The following is a 17865-nucleotide window of genomic DNA, read 5'->3' as shown; positions in this document are numbered from 1 at the left end:
GTACCTTTAATTTGTGACCAGCAAATCACTCTCTCCAGGAGGCAGGAAATTAGGATCAATTTTGAAAGGGAAAAAAATGTGCCCATTATGTTTTAATTGTATATTTGAAAGACACAAAAACCTGTTTTTGTAATACAAACTGTAGAAAATTAACTGGATAAAATCTTTTCTAGAAAGAATATATAGAAGATGGAATCCAACTTCTCATCAGTGATTCTTGAGGGGAAGTTTCAGAAGCTCCAAGAATGTGTGGAATTTTTATTAGAAAAAGATTTTGTTTTAATTGAGAAACATTACTTTTGCTCAACCTGCTTTTCAAATACGAATCATCACAATTTTATGTAGACCTCCAGCATTGTGCAAGACCTTAGACATAGCGTAGAAACCAATAAAGGCTTAAAACTAAGGATGACAAACTCTAGACCCAATGGGGTAGTTAGATGTGTATGGACCAATCTTCAAATCTGACAAAGACCAAAAGTGACCAAGGCCACAAGCGAGATGCTGGTGGCCTTGAGTCCCTACGCACAGTTCCAGCCAAGCTGCTTCCACCTCGTGAAGATGGGTTTTGTGATGGGTTGCACCGCGGACATGGCGGCGGGGGCGCTCTTCAGCATCTTTTCCTGTCTCAGGATCGAAATACGGGGTCGGGGTCTGATGGGCGGTGTCAGGAAAACCATGATGCAGAGCGGCGGCACCTTTGGCACATTCATGGCCATCGGGATGGACATCTGATGCTAATCAGGGCAGTGGTTGCCCACTACATCCACCCCCTCACATCAGTCCCAGTCCGTGTACCATAATAAAACAAGTCTTTGATTTAAGAAAAAAATTTGACGAAGACCAGACCAGCATAGTTGCCCTTGTGAAATCTATAACCATATTATTGCCATAGATAAACAGATCATAGGGTTCTTCTGAAGGCAGGACTCTAAACTACCTTGTACTTGGACAAGTTAGTTGTTAGTTTAGTACTAGTGCACAAAGAAAAGAGTGCCACCTGCTGGACCAGCAATGATACTCCCTCCCGGGCCAGGGCTACATGGCAAGAAAGACAGACACTCTGATCCAAATCAAATTCATATGCTTGCCTTTAAATTAGTTTAACAGACATTTGGCATTATTCAGCTGTTCCTTATAAGCTTCTTTTGCTCAGCTGACAAATGAATTGTTCTTCCAGAATAGACTTTTCCTGTCGAATTTATTTGAGGGGCTAATTCAATTATTTTATATTTCAAGATTATACTTACTGCTTATAACACATGAATTATAATCCATTTTGTAAAGCACTGTCTCTTGAATTTTTCCTCTTGCAGTCTCAGTTCACTCTTTTCTTTACAATGCAAGTCACCAATACATTAATTCCCCTAGTCATGTATCAATAGTTGTGAAAAGTAATATGCCAGGGCTCTGACTTCTATTCTGGCATGCTTGAATGGGGAGATGGGAGGAAGTATTGGCAAGGAACCCCAGGGGGATGCAGGAACAGTGGGCCTGGTCCATCAAGGTGGGGATGGATATTATATCACTGATATTGTTTAGAATTTCTGTACATGATGATAAAAAAAATACAAGCTGACTTAGTTTTGTTATTTCTTTTCTGTTCTCTACCATGTATCTCTTATTGCCTGAACCAAGGACAGACCACTCTCACAGCATCTTCCCAATACACCGCCAAATATTTGCACTCACAAATAGTGTGAGGAGAAGGGCAGAGATGTCCAGATTTCTATGCCTTGTGTATGAAAGAATGTATCCTTCTATATTGGCATGATTTAGTGAACCTGATTAAAACTGTCTTTATCCACACTGCCTTAAGTCCTTTTCTTATTCTGACATTGTACCAATTATCAGTTCATTTATTGATAAGTTGCAAATGATAAAGCTATCATTTTAAATACCTTAAGGTGAATCAATTTAATCAGATTACATTCTCCTAAAATTTAGCTAAGATCAGCTCACTGCAAGAATAACAGTTTTGAAGGAGAAAAAGAGTAATCTAGGAGTGTGAGGACCTTTGAAACACATTTTGTTAGTTTGTTTCCAAACTGGGCCAGTCAGAATCTTGCCCAGGATTTCTCTATTGTAGCTATTGAAAAAGAACCGGTTCTTTCCACTTGGGTTGATAAACTGGTAGGATATGAATCCTGAGCTGCTAGTGAACATTAGTTCACCAGGAGAGCCCCTGATTGAAAGAGAAGAATTCTCTGATGACATTACATTAGTTGAGTTCTGGCTTTCCCAGTTACATGAAACAATAAGTATTCCCCTGAATTGGATTTCTGTCTTCCTTCCCAACCAAAAACATTTTGACCAATATATAGTGCTTTAAATATAGTGCTTGTATGCAATATTAAAACATTATATAGCTATACTATACCTCTTTATATAATTGATTAAAGCAAATATAAGTAGACATTGCTTTCTATGAGTGATTTGTAGCCTGTGCTGACAAATGGCAGTTAGCACAATGTATAACAATTTGCTTTCCTTTTCTTAATCATTTTTCATTCTCTACAGTTTTGAAAGTGATTTATTTTCATTCTAGACATTTGATTAATGATTGGCTCTACATATACACTCACTCTAATTCAAATTTAAAACCAGCTGGCTCAAATTTTGGCAAGAGAATTAGCAGTCCTCTGCACATCTTGACCTGAATATATACAAATTTTGTTCCTTATTAATCTCTTTTTTAAAAAATTAGATTCATAAAATTCAAAATTTTAGTTTAAGTCAAGCTGCAATTAAATTTGGAAGCATGGCAGAGTTTGGATTAAAACTAAATCAAAAAAAAGAAAAAAAAAACTAAATCAGATTGGCAGAAAATCTGCAGCCTTAATGGCTATGTTTTACATGGTGTTATTAAAGTTATAGCCACATAAATTATGTCACTTTATCCTAGAATTCTTGGAAATTAACTATGGTAATAGTGATAATAACTTTAACTTAAAGGGAGCCTAGTGTAGATAAAGTAAGCAAAATTGAGAAAACTGTTGTGAAAGTGAAGTATCAGTAGAAAATCAGCTGGAGAACAAGGATAGCATTAACCTTCTAGGTTTTCTGTTTGTTGAGACTGATGCGCTATAATCTTGATGGCGATGACTTGGCCTCCAGTGCCTAGAACAGTACCAGGCTATGGTCAGCACTCAGAAGAAGCTTGTTGAATGAATGAATGAATGAATAAATGAATGCTCTTCATGGGACTTCCCTGGTAGTCCAGTGGGTAAGACTCTGCGTTCCCAATGCAGGGGGCCTGGGTTAGATACCTGGTCGGGGAACTGGATCCCACGTGCATGCTGTAACCAAAAGTTCGCATGCCACAACGAAGATCCCGCATGCCACAACTAAGACCAGGAGCAGCCAAAATAAATATTTTTTTTTAATTTTAAAAAAAGAATGTTCTTCAGTAGATACAAATCTTTGATGCAACAAGATTTTTCCTGTAATTACTGTAGGTTTTAAGACATAGTCATTGCAGACTGAGCCAGAAGGAATTTCAGGTATCCTTTTCTTCAAGCTTCCTCATCTTAATATTGAAGGAACTGAGATCAGAAGAGGTAAAGTGACTGCCCAGAACAAAGATGGGGTAATAAATCAGTTAACAAACATTTACCGAGTACCCACTACTTGATAAACATTTGGAACTGTTTCAAATAATGGGAATATAGCAGAGCATAAGACAGCCCAAGTCTCTGCCTTCAAAATAATTTATATTCCAGTGGAGAATGATGATTAACATGTCAATAAATAAATAAGATTTCAGTTCCTGATAAATCATGCTTTGAAAATACTAAAACAGAATACTGTGGTGGAGAATGACAGAGGGTGGGGAAAGACACAAGTGATTTAGTAGATTACTCAGCACAGGACTCTAAGAACTCTCATGTGAGCTGAGCCCTGAATGATGAGGACACACCCACACAAATGTAAGAGGAAGAATATTCCAAGTGCAAGTGCAAATGTCCTGAAATGGGAACAAGCTTGGTGTGCCTGATGGAAAGAAAAATAGCCATAGTGCTTCAGCTGGAATGAAGAGGGGATAAAATGAGGTTAGGTGGGCAAATACCACACACTGTAGAACCCTGGGTATCAGGAAAAGGAGTTTTATCACAGAGGGTGATGAGACACCATTTAAAAAGTTTTGAGGAGGGAAGTCATATAACTTAATTTTCATTTTAGAAAAATCACTGAGGCTGCTGTATGGAGAATGGACCAAGGTGAAAAAGAGAGGAAACTGGAGACTGATTAGACTATCCTAGTAATCCAGGCTACTAGGATGTAGCAGTGGAGAAGGGAGAGCAGTAGCCAGACTAAAGACATATTTTAAGTACCTATAGGACTTGCTGATAATTGCATGTGGGCAGTTGGGCAAATGAAGATGCCCTTTACTGTGATGGGGAAGACTCTGGGAAGAATAAATTGGGAGGAAGGGAAAAATAATTGGTTCTGCTTTAGACATGTTATGTTTGACATTTTTATTAAACACTTAAGTGGAAATGCCAAAAGGTAATTAGATAAACAAGTCTAGACCTCAGGATAGAGGAGAAGAGGTGTGGATTTGGAAGTCATCCATAAATAGATGTTATTTAAAGCGTGGCTGTAGGAGAGAGTGCAGGTAGAGAGCCTGGAGCATTGCTAGAGGTCTGCAGCCAGAAAAGGTGCTGAGAAAGCTACCAGGCCAGTCATAAGAAAATCAGAAGAGTTCGACTGCATGGACATCTACACTGGCAGCCTTAATAGGAACTGTCTCTTATCAATGTGGGGATGGGAGAATGGCGTAATGAAAGCCTGACTGAAGTGTGTTGAGGTGGAATGGGAGGCAAGGACAAAAAGGTAGCAAGTTAAACTTGGCTTTCAGAAATTTTTCTGTGGAGTGGGGAAGAGAAATGGAGTGGTGATTGCAGGAGACTGGAGCACCAAGAGACATGTTAGACTGCTAATGGAAACAGTGCAGTAGAGAGAAAGAATTTGATGATAAATGAGAGCAAGGGAAGAACTGAAGATACACAGCCATGTGGAAGCATTGGCCTTTGGCCTTGGCTGGAGCAGGGATGCTTCTTTCACTGTAACTCAAGGGAAAAACAGATGCCTAAGTTCAGAGGCACGTGAGCTGCAGGATTTGGTAAGGAGCTGAGGCAGTTCTTGGCCAATTCCATCAAAGTTGTATCCAATTTTGTCAAATCCCACTCCAGAGGGAAGTCACATACATAGCCATTAGAATGACAATGTCATATTTCTTGTATTGGACACAATAGCTGAAACTTTTGATAGATGTGATTCCTACTTCAATTAATTTGCAATGTGAAAGATATTCTGCAAATCTGATAATAATAAGTGCTACAAAAGCATCATTATCGACATAAACGGAATTCTCATAGAACTAACCTTGTTTTGAGGACAATGTAGAAGAGACAAAGCCCTCAATTTTTAGTTTGAATAAAGGAATGAAGTCAACGCACTGAAAATGTGGAAGGAATCTGGGTCCATGAAATCATTGTTGAACCACTGAATTCACCAACTCTGGAACAACCCTACCCCAGATTTCTTGTTGTGTGACTTGGTAAATGTACCAACTGCTTAAGCTGTTTTTCCGCTGGTTACAATCACAGCTGAAAGCATTTTAACTGATATAGTATTTTATTGGGACAACTGGTAGCCATCTGGAAAAAAATAAAATAAAGCTCAAACTTTATACAAAATCGATTCCAGATAAATTAAAATATAATTTTAAAGGTACTGGACAAAACTATGAGGGAATTCTTCTATAATCCTGGATTAGGAAAAGCCTTTCCAAGCATAACACAAAATCTAGAGGCTCCACATGGATGTAGTAATGATTCAATAAGCCATGATACTTCAAGATATGTTGCAATGTTTATGTGAACAAAAAAGAGAGTAAACAACATGTACAGAACATGTACACACTATATATACCTTATATAAGAATATGGCTCTAGGTTCATTGGGTTCTTTTTTATTTTACTATAAAGTTTCTTAGATTTCTGATTTGTTTTAAAGATGTCGATTTAATTATCAATATAATGCCACCGCCCCCAAAAAATCTAGAGTCCATACAAGGAAAGATTAATGTCCACATAAATATTTTAAATTCTTCATTTAAAAAAATTACAAGTCAAATCTAAAAAAACAAAAAAAAATGGTTCTGATGAAACTAGGGACAGGAGAGGAATAAAGATGCAGACATACAGAATGTACACTTGTACACTTGTAAAATTACATTTGATAAGGTTATTCTTTGTAGTAGTATTAGTAAAAACAAAAGATTTGAAGACCAGGTAAAGGTCCATCAAGGAGCCAGTTAAATAAATTTTGGAGCAATTGTAAAATTGAACACTATTGTAGCTGGGAATAAAAAAAGAATGAAATTTTCCTTTAAATTCTGGTATGGAAAGATCTTCATGATTTAGTGTTAAATTAAAAAAAAACACAAGATACAGTATGTATAGTATGCTACCATTTGTATAAAAAGAGGGAGAAATATATGTACATACTTGCTTGCATATACCTATCTGGAAGAATATACAAGAAACTAATAACGTAGACTGCCTATGGCAGAAATGTTGGAGACAGACAGGAAGGGGAAAAAGACCTTTTACAATATTTTTTTATACATATTGGATTTTAAAGCATATAAATGTATTATATATTTTAAAAATAAATTTAAAGACGCTGTGCAGATTAGACAAACTAAATCTCTGTTATTAAATACTCATGATTTGAGAAATACAAAATTATTTTTGTTAAAACAAATGTTTGGAAAAAACTTAAATGTCCATTAATAGTAGACAGATAAAATAAATTATGGGACATTCATTCCATAGAAAACTAGGCAAGCGTTAAATGAGAAAGAGAAAGCACTTTATGTAAAAATATAGAAAGATCTCTAGGATACATTTTTTTAATATAAATTTATTTATTTATTCATTTACTTATTTTTGGCTGCATTGGGTCTTCGTTGCTGTGCGCGGGCTTTCTCTAGCTGCAGTGAGGGGGGCTACTCTTTGTCGCAGCATGTGGGCTTCTCATTGCAGCAGCCCCTACCGTTGCGGAGCACGGGTTCCAGGCGCACGGGCTTCAGTAGTTGTGGCTCGAAGGCTCTAGAGCACAGGCTCAGCAGCCGTGGCGCACAGGCCCAGTTGCTCCGTGTCATGTGGGATCCTCCTGGACCAGGGCTCGAACCGGTGTTTCCTGCATCGGCAGGTGGATTCCCAACCATTGGGCCACCAGGGAAGGTAAGTCCCTCTAGGATACATTTTTAAGGGGGAAAATAAAGATATGAGGTACTTCCCTGGTGGTCCAGTGGCTAAGACTCCATGCTCCCAATGCAGGGGGCCCGGGTTCGATCCTTGGTCAGGGAACTACAGGGATGCCATAGAACACACATGTTGCAACTAAGAGTTCGCATGCTGCAACTAAAGATCCCTCGTGCCGCAAGGAAGATCCTAAGTGCCGCAGCTAAGACCTGGCACAGCCAAATAAATAAATAAATTTTTTTAAAAAAAGAAAGATATGAAATGGGTCACATAGTAGCCTACCATTTATGTAAAAAGAGGGGAAAATTAATTTATGCCTGGCTTATTGGTTGCCTGTGAGAAGGGGGAGTAAGTAGTTGGCAGATGAGGTTTGGAGCAAGCTTTTTTACTGCATATCCTTTTATACCTTTAACATTTTGAACCACATAAGAGCATTGCCTACGTTTTTAAATAAAATAAAATGTGACTACATGCATGCTCATAGTGATGTCTCAGTATTTTAGGACAGTTAAAAAAAAATTCCTATAAGATGGTAGTTCAAAGGGTTCTGGAGTCAGGCTTTCAGGGTTCAAACTCTGATCCTACCAGCGACCTTAAGTAAGCTACTCAAACTCTCTGTGCCTTAGCTTTCCCGTTTCCCAAGATGGGGATCATAAAGTCATTTTGAGGACTGAAGGACAGAATGCTTGCACTGCTTAGCACAATGCTAAACCCATCATAAGGCCACACCAAAGGTTAGCTGGCACCATTCCTAATTTGCTGTGATTATCAAAGCAGCAGAAATTTTAAAGCAAAGGTTGTTCTCCTAAGTCTTAATTTTGTTATTCTAAGTGATACTTAAGTAATTTAAACCGGTCCATTTAACAAATAGAACATAATGGATGGATAATATAAATGCCAACACTAATAACTGACAAATATTTTGTTATTAAGATATTTTTTCATCATCTATTGTTTTCTTTTTCTCTCTTTTAGTATGTGGTATTTTTCTTAAGCTATAAAATATTATTTACTGGATGCTTACAGGCGACATCATTATCCTTTCCACAATTAAATATGAAACTATCAGTAGACTCTAAACCTACCTCTTTCTGTCCTCTCTGTTTTTTTGTGTCAGCAATCCTGGTCACCCCATCATCTTCTGTGAGCCCCTGAAGAACAAAGACCACAGTAAGTGATCAGTGTTGTATCCCCAGTATCTGTCATGATGCCTGGAGCATGAAGGCATTCAGTAAAGGTTTGCTGAGTGAATGGACAAATGAATGAATGCATACATGCGTGCATGAGAGAAAATGGAGGGAAAGTAACCTTCTTTCTACTTCTGCAGTCTTGCAGAGTCAAAAGAAAGAGAATGAGATGCTGAGGGTTCATGGAAAGTTCAGCAACAAAGAAAGAGGTTTCATCTTCTTAGCTAGTGCATGAGCTCAAGGAGCTGTTGCTCAGAGGTCCTCCCTGGTGGCAGTTATGAGAACTATTGTAGGACGAGTGAAGAAAACAATTATGGAGCACCGACTGTGTATGAGGCACTGTACTAGACACTTCAATACATTGTTTAAACTTCTCAACAATAATACGAGGTAAATGTTATTCCTATTTTGTAGATAAGGAAGGGGTTATCTAAAGGAAGTACACAAACTATTCAACCATGGAAATTAGCAAATCCTAATACATTCCACCTATAGCTCAATACCCTGAACTCTGCCTATCTAAGTTCAAAATCAACTATCTTTCTCAAGCAAATGTTCTAACTTGGAAGCCAAATTGTAGGGTAAGATAAAAATAATATAGCAATACCTTTTTAAATGAAAACATTATACAGCTCTAAGGTAGCTGCTCAAAGGGTAATTGTAACAAAGTAGTCCAAAGTTCCACTAGGACTACCTTGGTAGATTTCTCTTTGACTTTCTATCCAGCTGTTTTGTGGGTGAAATTAGAGACACAATGAATGATTATACTATAGCTTTTTGTCATCCTATGCTAATGAATATAACTACTAGGGTAGCTGTGATGGTTAAATTTTATGGATCAATTTGGCTAGGCTATGTATCCAGTTGTTTGGTCAAACAGTCTAAATATTGCTGTGAAGTTATTCTGCAAATGTGATTAACATCAGTAGACTTAAGTAAAGGAGATTACCCTCAATGATGTGAGTGGGCCTCATTCAACTGAAAGCCTTAACAGCAAAAATTGAGGATTTCTGGAAAGGAAGGAATTCTGCCTCAAGACTGTGACATAGAAGTCTTTTCGGTGTTACCAGCCTGCTGGCCTGCCCTGTGAATTTTTTTTTAAATACATTTATTTATTTATTTATTTATTTATGGCTACATTGGGTCTCATTAATGCACGCGAGCTTTTCTCTTAGTTGCGGCGAGCAGGGGCTACTCTTTGTTGCGGTGCACGGGCTTCTCATTGCGGTGACTTCTCTTGTTGCAGAGCACGGGCTCTAGGCGCACGGGCTTCAGTAGTTGTGGCATGCGGTCTCAGTAGTTGTGGCTCGCGGGCTCTAGAGCGCAGGCTCAGTAGTTGTGGTGCACGGGCTTAGTTGTTCCGCGGCATGTGGGATCCTCCTGGCCCAGGGCTCGAACCCATGTACCCTGCATTGGCAGGGAGATTCTTAACCACTACGCCACCAGGGAAGCCCCTGCCCTGTGAATTTTAGACTTACCTGCCCCCACAATCAATTCCTTAAAATGAATCTCTTTATATTTATTTACATATTTATGTATATATATATTTATATATAAAATAATTTGGGAGAAGAGCATTCAAAATACTCAGCTGTAAGAATTAAAAGCATTTTTTGTTTGTTTGTTTTTAACCGCACCTGGAGGCTTGTGGGATCTTAGTTCCCCGACCAGGGATTGAGCCCGGCCTGGCAGTGACAGTGGCGAGTCCTAACCATTGGACCGCCAGGGAATTCCCTAAATACTTTCTCTTTTGATCAGAAGTTGCACTGATATTTTTTAAGCTTTGGGGGTAAAAATATTAATATGGGGGCTGTGACGTGACTTATAATAAGAAATATATTTTTGGTCTTCATCCTCATTTCTGGCACAGAGCTCCTAAAACCCTTGGAATTTCCTAAGAGTGAGAATGATAAAGGTGTCTTTTTTATGTTAATGAGTGACTTTTGGAAAGCCCTAGGTAACCAAAGGAGGGGGTGGGGTGGGGGCGGGGAACTGGTTGCCAGGGAAGCCAGCTCTGTGATTAGAGGGTTGAAACTTTGAATCCCACCCCTCTGACCTCTGGGAGGGGAGAGGGGCTGGAGGTTGAATCAATTCCAATGGCCAACGATTTAATCAGTCATGCCTAGGTAATGAAGCCTCCATAAAAAAACAAATAGGGTTCAGAGAGCTTGGAGGTGCCGGGAGAATGGTGCTCAGAGGACATGGAAGCTTTGTGCCCTTACCACATGCCTTCCACCTGGCTGCTCCTGACTTACATCCTTTTATAATACACCAATGATCTAGTAAGTAAAATGTTTCTGTGAGACACTGGCAAACTAACTGAATCCAAAGAGGGAATAGAGGGAGCCTTTAATTTTTAACGAGTTATTCAGAAGTACAGGTAACAACCTGGGCTTGACATCTGCATCTGAAGTGGCGGATGGGGACAGTCTTGTCAGACTGAGCCCTTAACCTGTGGAATCTGATCCTATCTCCAGGTAGAGTTGAATTGTAGGACACACTGCTGGTGTCCAAGATGTGTGGGGGAACCGCTGCCCACACTAAAACTGGGTCCCAGAGCACTCTTTAGGGGCAATCAGAAATAACAGTCAGGTGCCCCAACTATCTGGCACAAATATTGGGGGATCTTGGTCCTGTACATCCTGACTCCCTTTGCTCCAATTACTTATTTCTCTTGGATTCACTCTTGTTGTCTCTCCAGTCTCAGCAACTCTAAATGAAGCTGCCCTGCTCACACAAACATTATATAAATATACATATGTATTAGTTCTGAAATATATTAGTCGTGTTTCTCTGGAGAACCGTGACTGATATACAAGCTATGCTATTTGCAACAGATCAAAAATAAACTAGTATTAAGAAGATTGAAGTAATTAGGAGTCTGTATCTCTCTTTTGGTAGCATTTATTCAGAAACATTAACTCCAAATCTGCTTTGGAATCCTACAGTCTCTAATTATAGTACAAAAAGACCCAAGATTTAAAAAAATAAAATTAATTGCAGGTCATTTTAATTTTTAAAACACATGATTTATTGCTTTGATAAAGTGCTAAGGTCATCATTAAATCAGACAATGAAAAAGTGATGCAACTTTAAACACCCTGAAGCACTAATTTTAGGGATCCCTCAGGATTTTTTTTCAATCCTTAGGTTGTATCCAGGTTGTGTTGCAATATCCAGATTTAGATGTGCCCCTAAACTTTTAAACTCTCCTAAGTTTAAAACCACTAAAATATGAAATAAGAACTATCAGGAAAGCATCTGGAGCAGCCACAGAAAAACTGGAGGGAAGTACAATTACAGCAAGGCCCTGAGCGGCTAGGTGATAGCCACTTAGCAATATCTAACAACAAAGAGAGAGTAAAACATAAAATGGATTGACTCTTCTGAAAAGTGTTTGAATCTCAAGTGTTGAAAAAATGTCTAGTTCTCTCAAGTTTCTAGAGGCAGACACTGTAGCTCTTTAAGGAGCACCTACCATGGACCAGGGTGCTGGCTGGGAGGTGGGCACAATCCCCACCTCTAAAAAGATTAGAGTCTAGTGGAGGAGACTGTCAGACAAGTAAACAAGCAATTGCGATGAGTTGCAACATGCTTTAAAAATTATTTCATTTACACTGATTTGAGAGAACACTTTTCCCAGCAAGAAGGACAGAAAGATGATTGTGCTAGAGAGAAGGGGATTGCAAAGAGAAGATAACAGCCTTCGAGAGAAGGAGAACTTTCACTCAGGTCTTGAAGTAGAAGGGGCAGCGAATTTGAGGGTGAAGAGAAAAGAGATCAAAGCAAGGAAAGTCATTCTAAAATAGTCCAGGCAGGAGATTTCCAAAGCACAGAATTCAGTTTAGGGCCAGGCTAGCAGCCTAGCCTTGCTGTAGGGTACGTGGTGGGACATTGCACAAGGTAAAATGAGAAAAATAGGGCTTAGTGAGAGACTGGAGGTGGGAAAAGGGGAGAAACGCCTGAACGTCTGGTTTGGGAAACCGTGGCTGTAGAAAACAGAAGGCTAAAAACAGACAGAAGGATAAACTGCTCTGGGAGGAAGAGGATGAGTTGAGTGGGGGAATGATGAGATTGAAGAGCTAGTGGAATACCCAAGTGGAGATTTCAAGTAATTGCAGTAACCTGGGTCTGCCACTTGGGAGAGAGTTTAGGCTAAAAATTTAAGTTCAGTCCTCATTAGCAAATTGAATGAGATTCCCCAGAGGAAGAGGGCAGGACAATAAAAGGAGAGAACCAAGGAACAAAACTGCTGAATCCTAATATTTAAGAGGCAGACCCAAAGAGGGCAGCCCTGGAGAACGCTGAAGAAGGTCAAGGAGATATTATTGTGCCTTTTTGTTTTATTGTGGCAAATTATACATGACATGAAACATATCGTTTTAACCAATGACAAGTGCACAATTCAGTGGCATTAATTACATCCACCATGTTGTACAACCATTAGCACTATTTATTTCTGAAACTTTTTCATTACTCCAAACAGAAACCCGGTAACCATGAAGCAATAATTCTCCATTGCCCCTAACCCAAGCCCTGGTAACTTCTAATCTACTTTCTGTCTCTATAAATTGGACTACTCTAGGTACTGCATGTAAGTGGAATCATTCTTTTGTGTCTGGCTTATTTCACTTAGCTTAGTGTCTTCAAGTTTCATCCATGTTTTATCATTCCTTTTTATATATTGTGCCGTTCTGAACTCAGGAAATTGAAAAAGGGAGAATAGATATTATGGGTGTACTAGGACTGTTATTAAGGCTCACACGCTGGGGCTTGCCAGAGGGAGAAAGGAAGGAGATAATCAACTGGGAGGCCAGAACTGAAAGCTGAGTGCAGAAACCATGATCCATTAGTTAAGAACTCTGTGGTAGAGCAGACAGGCATCTGGGAGTTGGAGGTTTCTGGGCAAATCTTCATCTGAGAACCAGATAGCAGAGTGTATTTGGACGGATGACTGAACCCAACACAATATTCCCCTCTTCTGATGGGAAGCCCTGGTGGAAATAGTTCTGCCTGAACAGTTCCACAGGCCCTGGGTGGAGGGGGTAAGGGGTGGGGAGGGGGCTGTGACCCACAGTTACTGTCTGAAGGAGGGTAAAGAGCATGAGCCAGAGAAGCACATCAAAAAACAGGTCACTGAGCAAAGTTAGACAGAGGAGCTGAAAGGCATGCTCAACTCAGGTGAAAGAGGAAGAGGAATATGCAGATGCAATGGTGAAATACTCAGAAGCTAACATCAGAGGCTAAGTTCTATTAACATAAACTTTGTGTGACCAGGGCAGCTTCATTTAGAAGTGCTAAGACTGGAGAGACCCAGTGAATTCAAAAGAAATAAGTAATTGGATCAAAAGGAATCAGAATGTACAGGACCATGTTCTCCAAATATTTATGCCAGATAGTTGGGGCACCTATGTATCATTCCTGATAGCCCCCGTGTTAATATTTTTGCCCCCAAGGTTTAAAAGATAACAGTACAACTTCTGACCCCCCAGAAAAGGTATTCTGAATGCTTTTAATTCTTACAGATGAACATTATAAATATTCCCTCACTCAAATTATTAAATTATTGGTTGAGAAATTGAGTTTCTCATTATATAGCATCTATCTCAAATAATATAATTTTGTCATATAGTGAATATGCTCACTGGGCTTCTGAATCCATAAATCTATCAATTTTGCTGAATAACGAAGCCAAAGAATTATAGAAGACTATAGAAGATGTAAATAAGAGTAACAAACATAACAGACATATACAGAACACTGGCTCAAACAACTATAGACAACAAGTTATTTTCTAGGACACAAGAAACCTTTACAAAAATTCTCCATATACTGAGCCATAAAGCAAGTCATGACAAATTTCAAAGGACTGAAATCATATATGGCTGTGCTAGAAATCAATAATTTAAAAATGATAACTAGAAATTAAGAAATATACTTCTAAATAACCCATGGATCAAAAAAGAAATAAATGTGGAATTTTTAAAATGTCATGAATCAAAACTTAGAGGATGCTTCTAAGTATCCAAAAGAAAATTTATAGATTTAATTGCAAAAATTATAAAATTTAAATTGCTGAAAATGTATGAGCTAAGCAGACTTCTCAAGATGTTGGAAAAAATTATAGCAAAATAAACCCAAAGAAGGAGAAGGAAGAAAATAATAAAGTAACAAAAAAAAAAAGGAACTTCAAAATAAAAATATAGTAGAGAGTATCAACAAAGCCAGACGTTTCCTTGAAAAAATTAAAAATTGATAAAATTCTATTGATATGGATTAAGAAAAGAAAGAACAAATAATCATATCAGGATGAAAAGGGGGACAAAATTATAGTTACTACAGACATTAGAAAGTTAATAAAGATTTGAATAGACATTTCTCAAGAAAAGTATGCAAATAACTAATGAACATCAAGGGATGCTCAACATCATTAGTCAGTAGGGAAATGGATATCAAAACCACAGTGACATACAATTCACACCCAGTAAGATGGCTATAATAAAAAACAATAGACAATAACAAGTGTTGGCGAGGATTTGGAGAAATGGGAACCCTTGTTTATTGCTTGTGGGAATGTAAAATGGTACAGTCACTTTGGAAAACACTCTGGCAGTTCCTCAGTATGTTAGACATAGAGTTACCATATGGTCCAGCAATTCTTCTCATAGGTATCCAAGATAAATGAAACCATATGTCTACACGTGGTACATCCATACAATGGAATATTATTTTTCAATAAAAAGGAATGAAGTGTTGAATTCTTTCTAAACCTGGAAGAACCACTAAAATGTTACACTGGGTGACAGAAGCCTATCACAAAAGACAACACATTATACGATTCCATTTACATGAAAAATCCAGAATAGACTAATCTGTAAGAAGGAAGTAGATTTGTGGTTGCCTAGAAGTGGGGTAGAGGGGTGGTGGTAGTCAATGAGGAGTGACTGCTAATGTTACAGAGAATCTTTGGGGTGTGATGAAAATGTTCTAAACTTAAGATTGTGGTATGATTGTACAATTCTGTGAATATACTAAAAATGTTGAATTACATGCTTTAAATGGATAAATTTTATGGTATGGAAATTACATATGAGCTGTGTTATATCTCTCCAAAATTCATATATTGAAGCCCTAGCCCCCAGCACCTCAGAATGTGACTAGATATGAAGACAGGGCCTTTAAATAAGTGATTAAGCTAAATGAGGTCATTAGGATGGGCCCTAGTACAATCTGACTGCTATTCTTATAAGAAGAGGAAATTTGGATGCACCAGGGATGCATGTGCACAGAAAAAGACCATGTGAGGAAACAGTGAGAAGCTAGCCATCTGCAAAATAAGAAGAAAGGCCTCAGGAAACAAACAAACAAACAAACAAAAAAAACACCAAACCTGCTGACACCTTGGTCTTGGACTTCTAGCCTCCAGAACTGTGAGAAAATAAATTTCTGTTGTTTAAGCCACTCAGTCAGTGGTATTTTGTTATGGTATCCCTAGCAAACTGTACATATCTCAATCAAGATTTTTTTTTAAGTATTTTGCCAAACAAAATACTTGGTTTTCCAAGTATTTGGTTTTCCCCTAAAAGAAATTGTGTATTCAGCTCTCCAAACAATTAGAACTATTTAGGTCTCATGTAGAAATTTCCCTCTTTTTTACCTTATTTCCTAAAATTCTTGCTTGGATTCTTTATTTTTCCATCCTTCCTCATGATAATAGACCTCATTAATATCGGCTCTGGTTTTCAGGGAATGGCTTATTGATTTAGTAAAGGGCTGGGGAAAAGGTACACACAAAGACATGCAAAATCACTCTACCAGAGCAAGGCAACAGATAATTCAGAAGCTCCCCCTGGTGTAATATATACCCAATCTAATGTGAAAATCCAAGTTCAGGCAATATAAATTTACTGATCCAGGCTTGGGAACTAATACTTTCTTACATTTCCATTTCCTCAAAGTAGAAGAAATAGCTTAAAGAACATAATTTGTGTATTTGTCTATTTTCCATTAAAATAGCATCATACAGCAAAAGTTGTATAAAAGCTATTTTAGAGGATATAAACTTTGTGAAATAAAGGCCACTTGTGAATTTGAAATATAAAAAATTAATAAGATAATATTATGAACAACTTATGCCAAAAATTTGAAAGTTTAGATGAAATGGACAAATTCATAAAATATTACAGAGAATTAAGACAAATAAAATTTAATTATGTAAGCATACTAATTTAAGAGGATTATTTCTCCCAATAACTCTTCAAATATGTTGCAGTGTATTACCTATAAACGTAATCAAAACCAGGAATACTTTACATGCACAGGATATGTCAGTTGGGATCATCCTGTCCATTGAAATATGGATTGGATCAGCTCAAATATTCACTGCACTATTAGAAAATCCCATATCTGACTTCCCTGGTGGCGCAGTGGTTAAGAATCTGCCTGCCAATGCAGGAGATGCGGGTTCAATCCCTAGTCTGGGAGGATTCCACATGCCACAGAGCAACTAAGCCCGTGCGCCACAACTACTGAAGTCTACGTGCTCTAAGGCCCTCATGTTGCAACTACTGAGCCTGTGTGCTACAACTAGTGAAGCCTGCTCACCTAGAGCCCGTGCTCCGCAACAAGAAGAGAAGCCACCACAATGAGAAGCCCATGCACCGCAACAAAGAGTAGCCCCTGCTTGCAACAACTAGAGAAAGCCCAGGCGCAGCAATGAAGAAGACCCAATGCAGCCAAAAATAAATTTAAAAAAAAGAGAGAAAAAGAAAAGAAAGAAAGTCCCATATCTTCCTCAAGATTCCTGAAAATTTCTAGGGAAATCATATTCATGTCGTTACCTGACTCTGATAAAATTTGACCAAACTTTAGTTAAGCACCACTGAGTCCTCTTCTCAACAAGGCCTGTAAGAACTGCAACTTTTAGTACAATTTCATCCACCCCCATCCCCTTCACCAAAAAACTTGAAGAAACGCTAGCATAGTTTCTGAGTTAGAGTTTATGTCCCTAGGACGATGGGCCCAGCCCCCTTAAGTTCCTGCCTAATAAAGCTCGACGCTGCCAAAAGAATTTACTATTTGTTCCAGCCAACACTTGACTATAGGGCCCTGACCTCCTTTTTCTTAGAGCATTTACTTTAAAAAAAACTTGCAATCATAAATTCTTTCTCTGTCTCTTTGAGACCTATCTTCTACACTCAAGAATGTGTTTCTCATGTACCTGGGAGCCATCTCTTTGAAATGTAGTCATCAGGAAAGATACAATCCCTGTCTCCCAGTTTCTGGAGGGTAGGAGCCTAAGTTCAATAAGCATCACTTAGCAAACTGATGACCTCATCATATTGACTAAACCTTCCCCACTGATGTCGTCCAGTACTCTTTCTTTCACACATTCCAGCATT

The 17865-nt window shown here is 38.4% G+C and overlaps 1 protein-coding gene across 1 annotated transcript; it reads left to right on the top strand.

Annotated features, from left to right (window-relative positions):
• Window positions 1–501: 501 nt before the first annotated feature.
• On the top strand, window positions 502–735 carry LOC309976443 (reactive oxygen species modulator 1-like; the record flags this gene model as incomplete). The annotated part of the gene is made up of 1 exon (XM_082862014.1): window positions 502–735. One exon carries the CDS (start codon window positions 502–504, stop codon window positions 733–735), a length of 234 nt encoding a protein of 77 aa, XP_082718140.1.
• Window positions 736–17865: the final 17130 nt, after the last annotated feature.

Source organism: Leucopleurus acutus (genome assembly GCF_964270905.1).
Source record: "Leucopleurus acutus genome assembly, chromosome: 2".
Lineage (NCBI taxonomy): Eukaryota > Metazoa > Chordata > Mammalia > Artiodactyla > Delphinidae > Leucopleurus > Leucopleurus acutus.
This window is presented reverse-complemented; position numbering and strand designations above follow the sequence as displayed.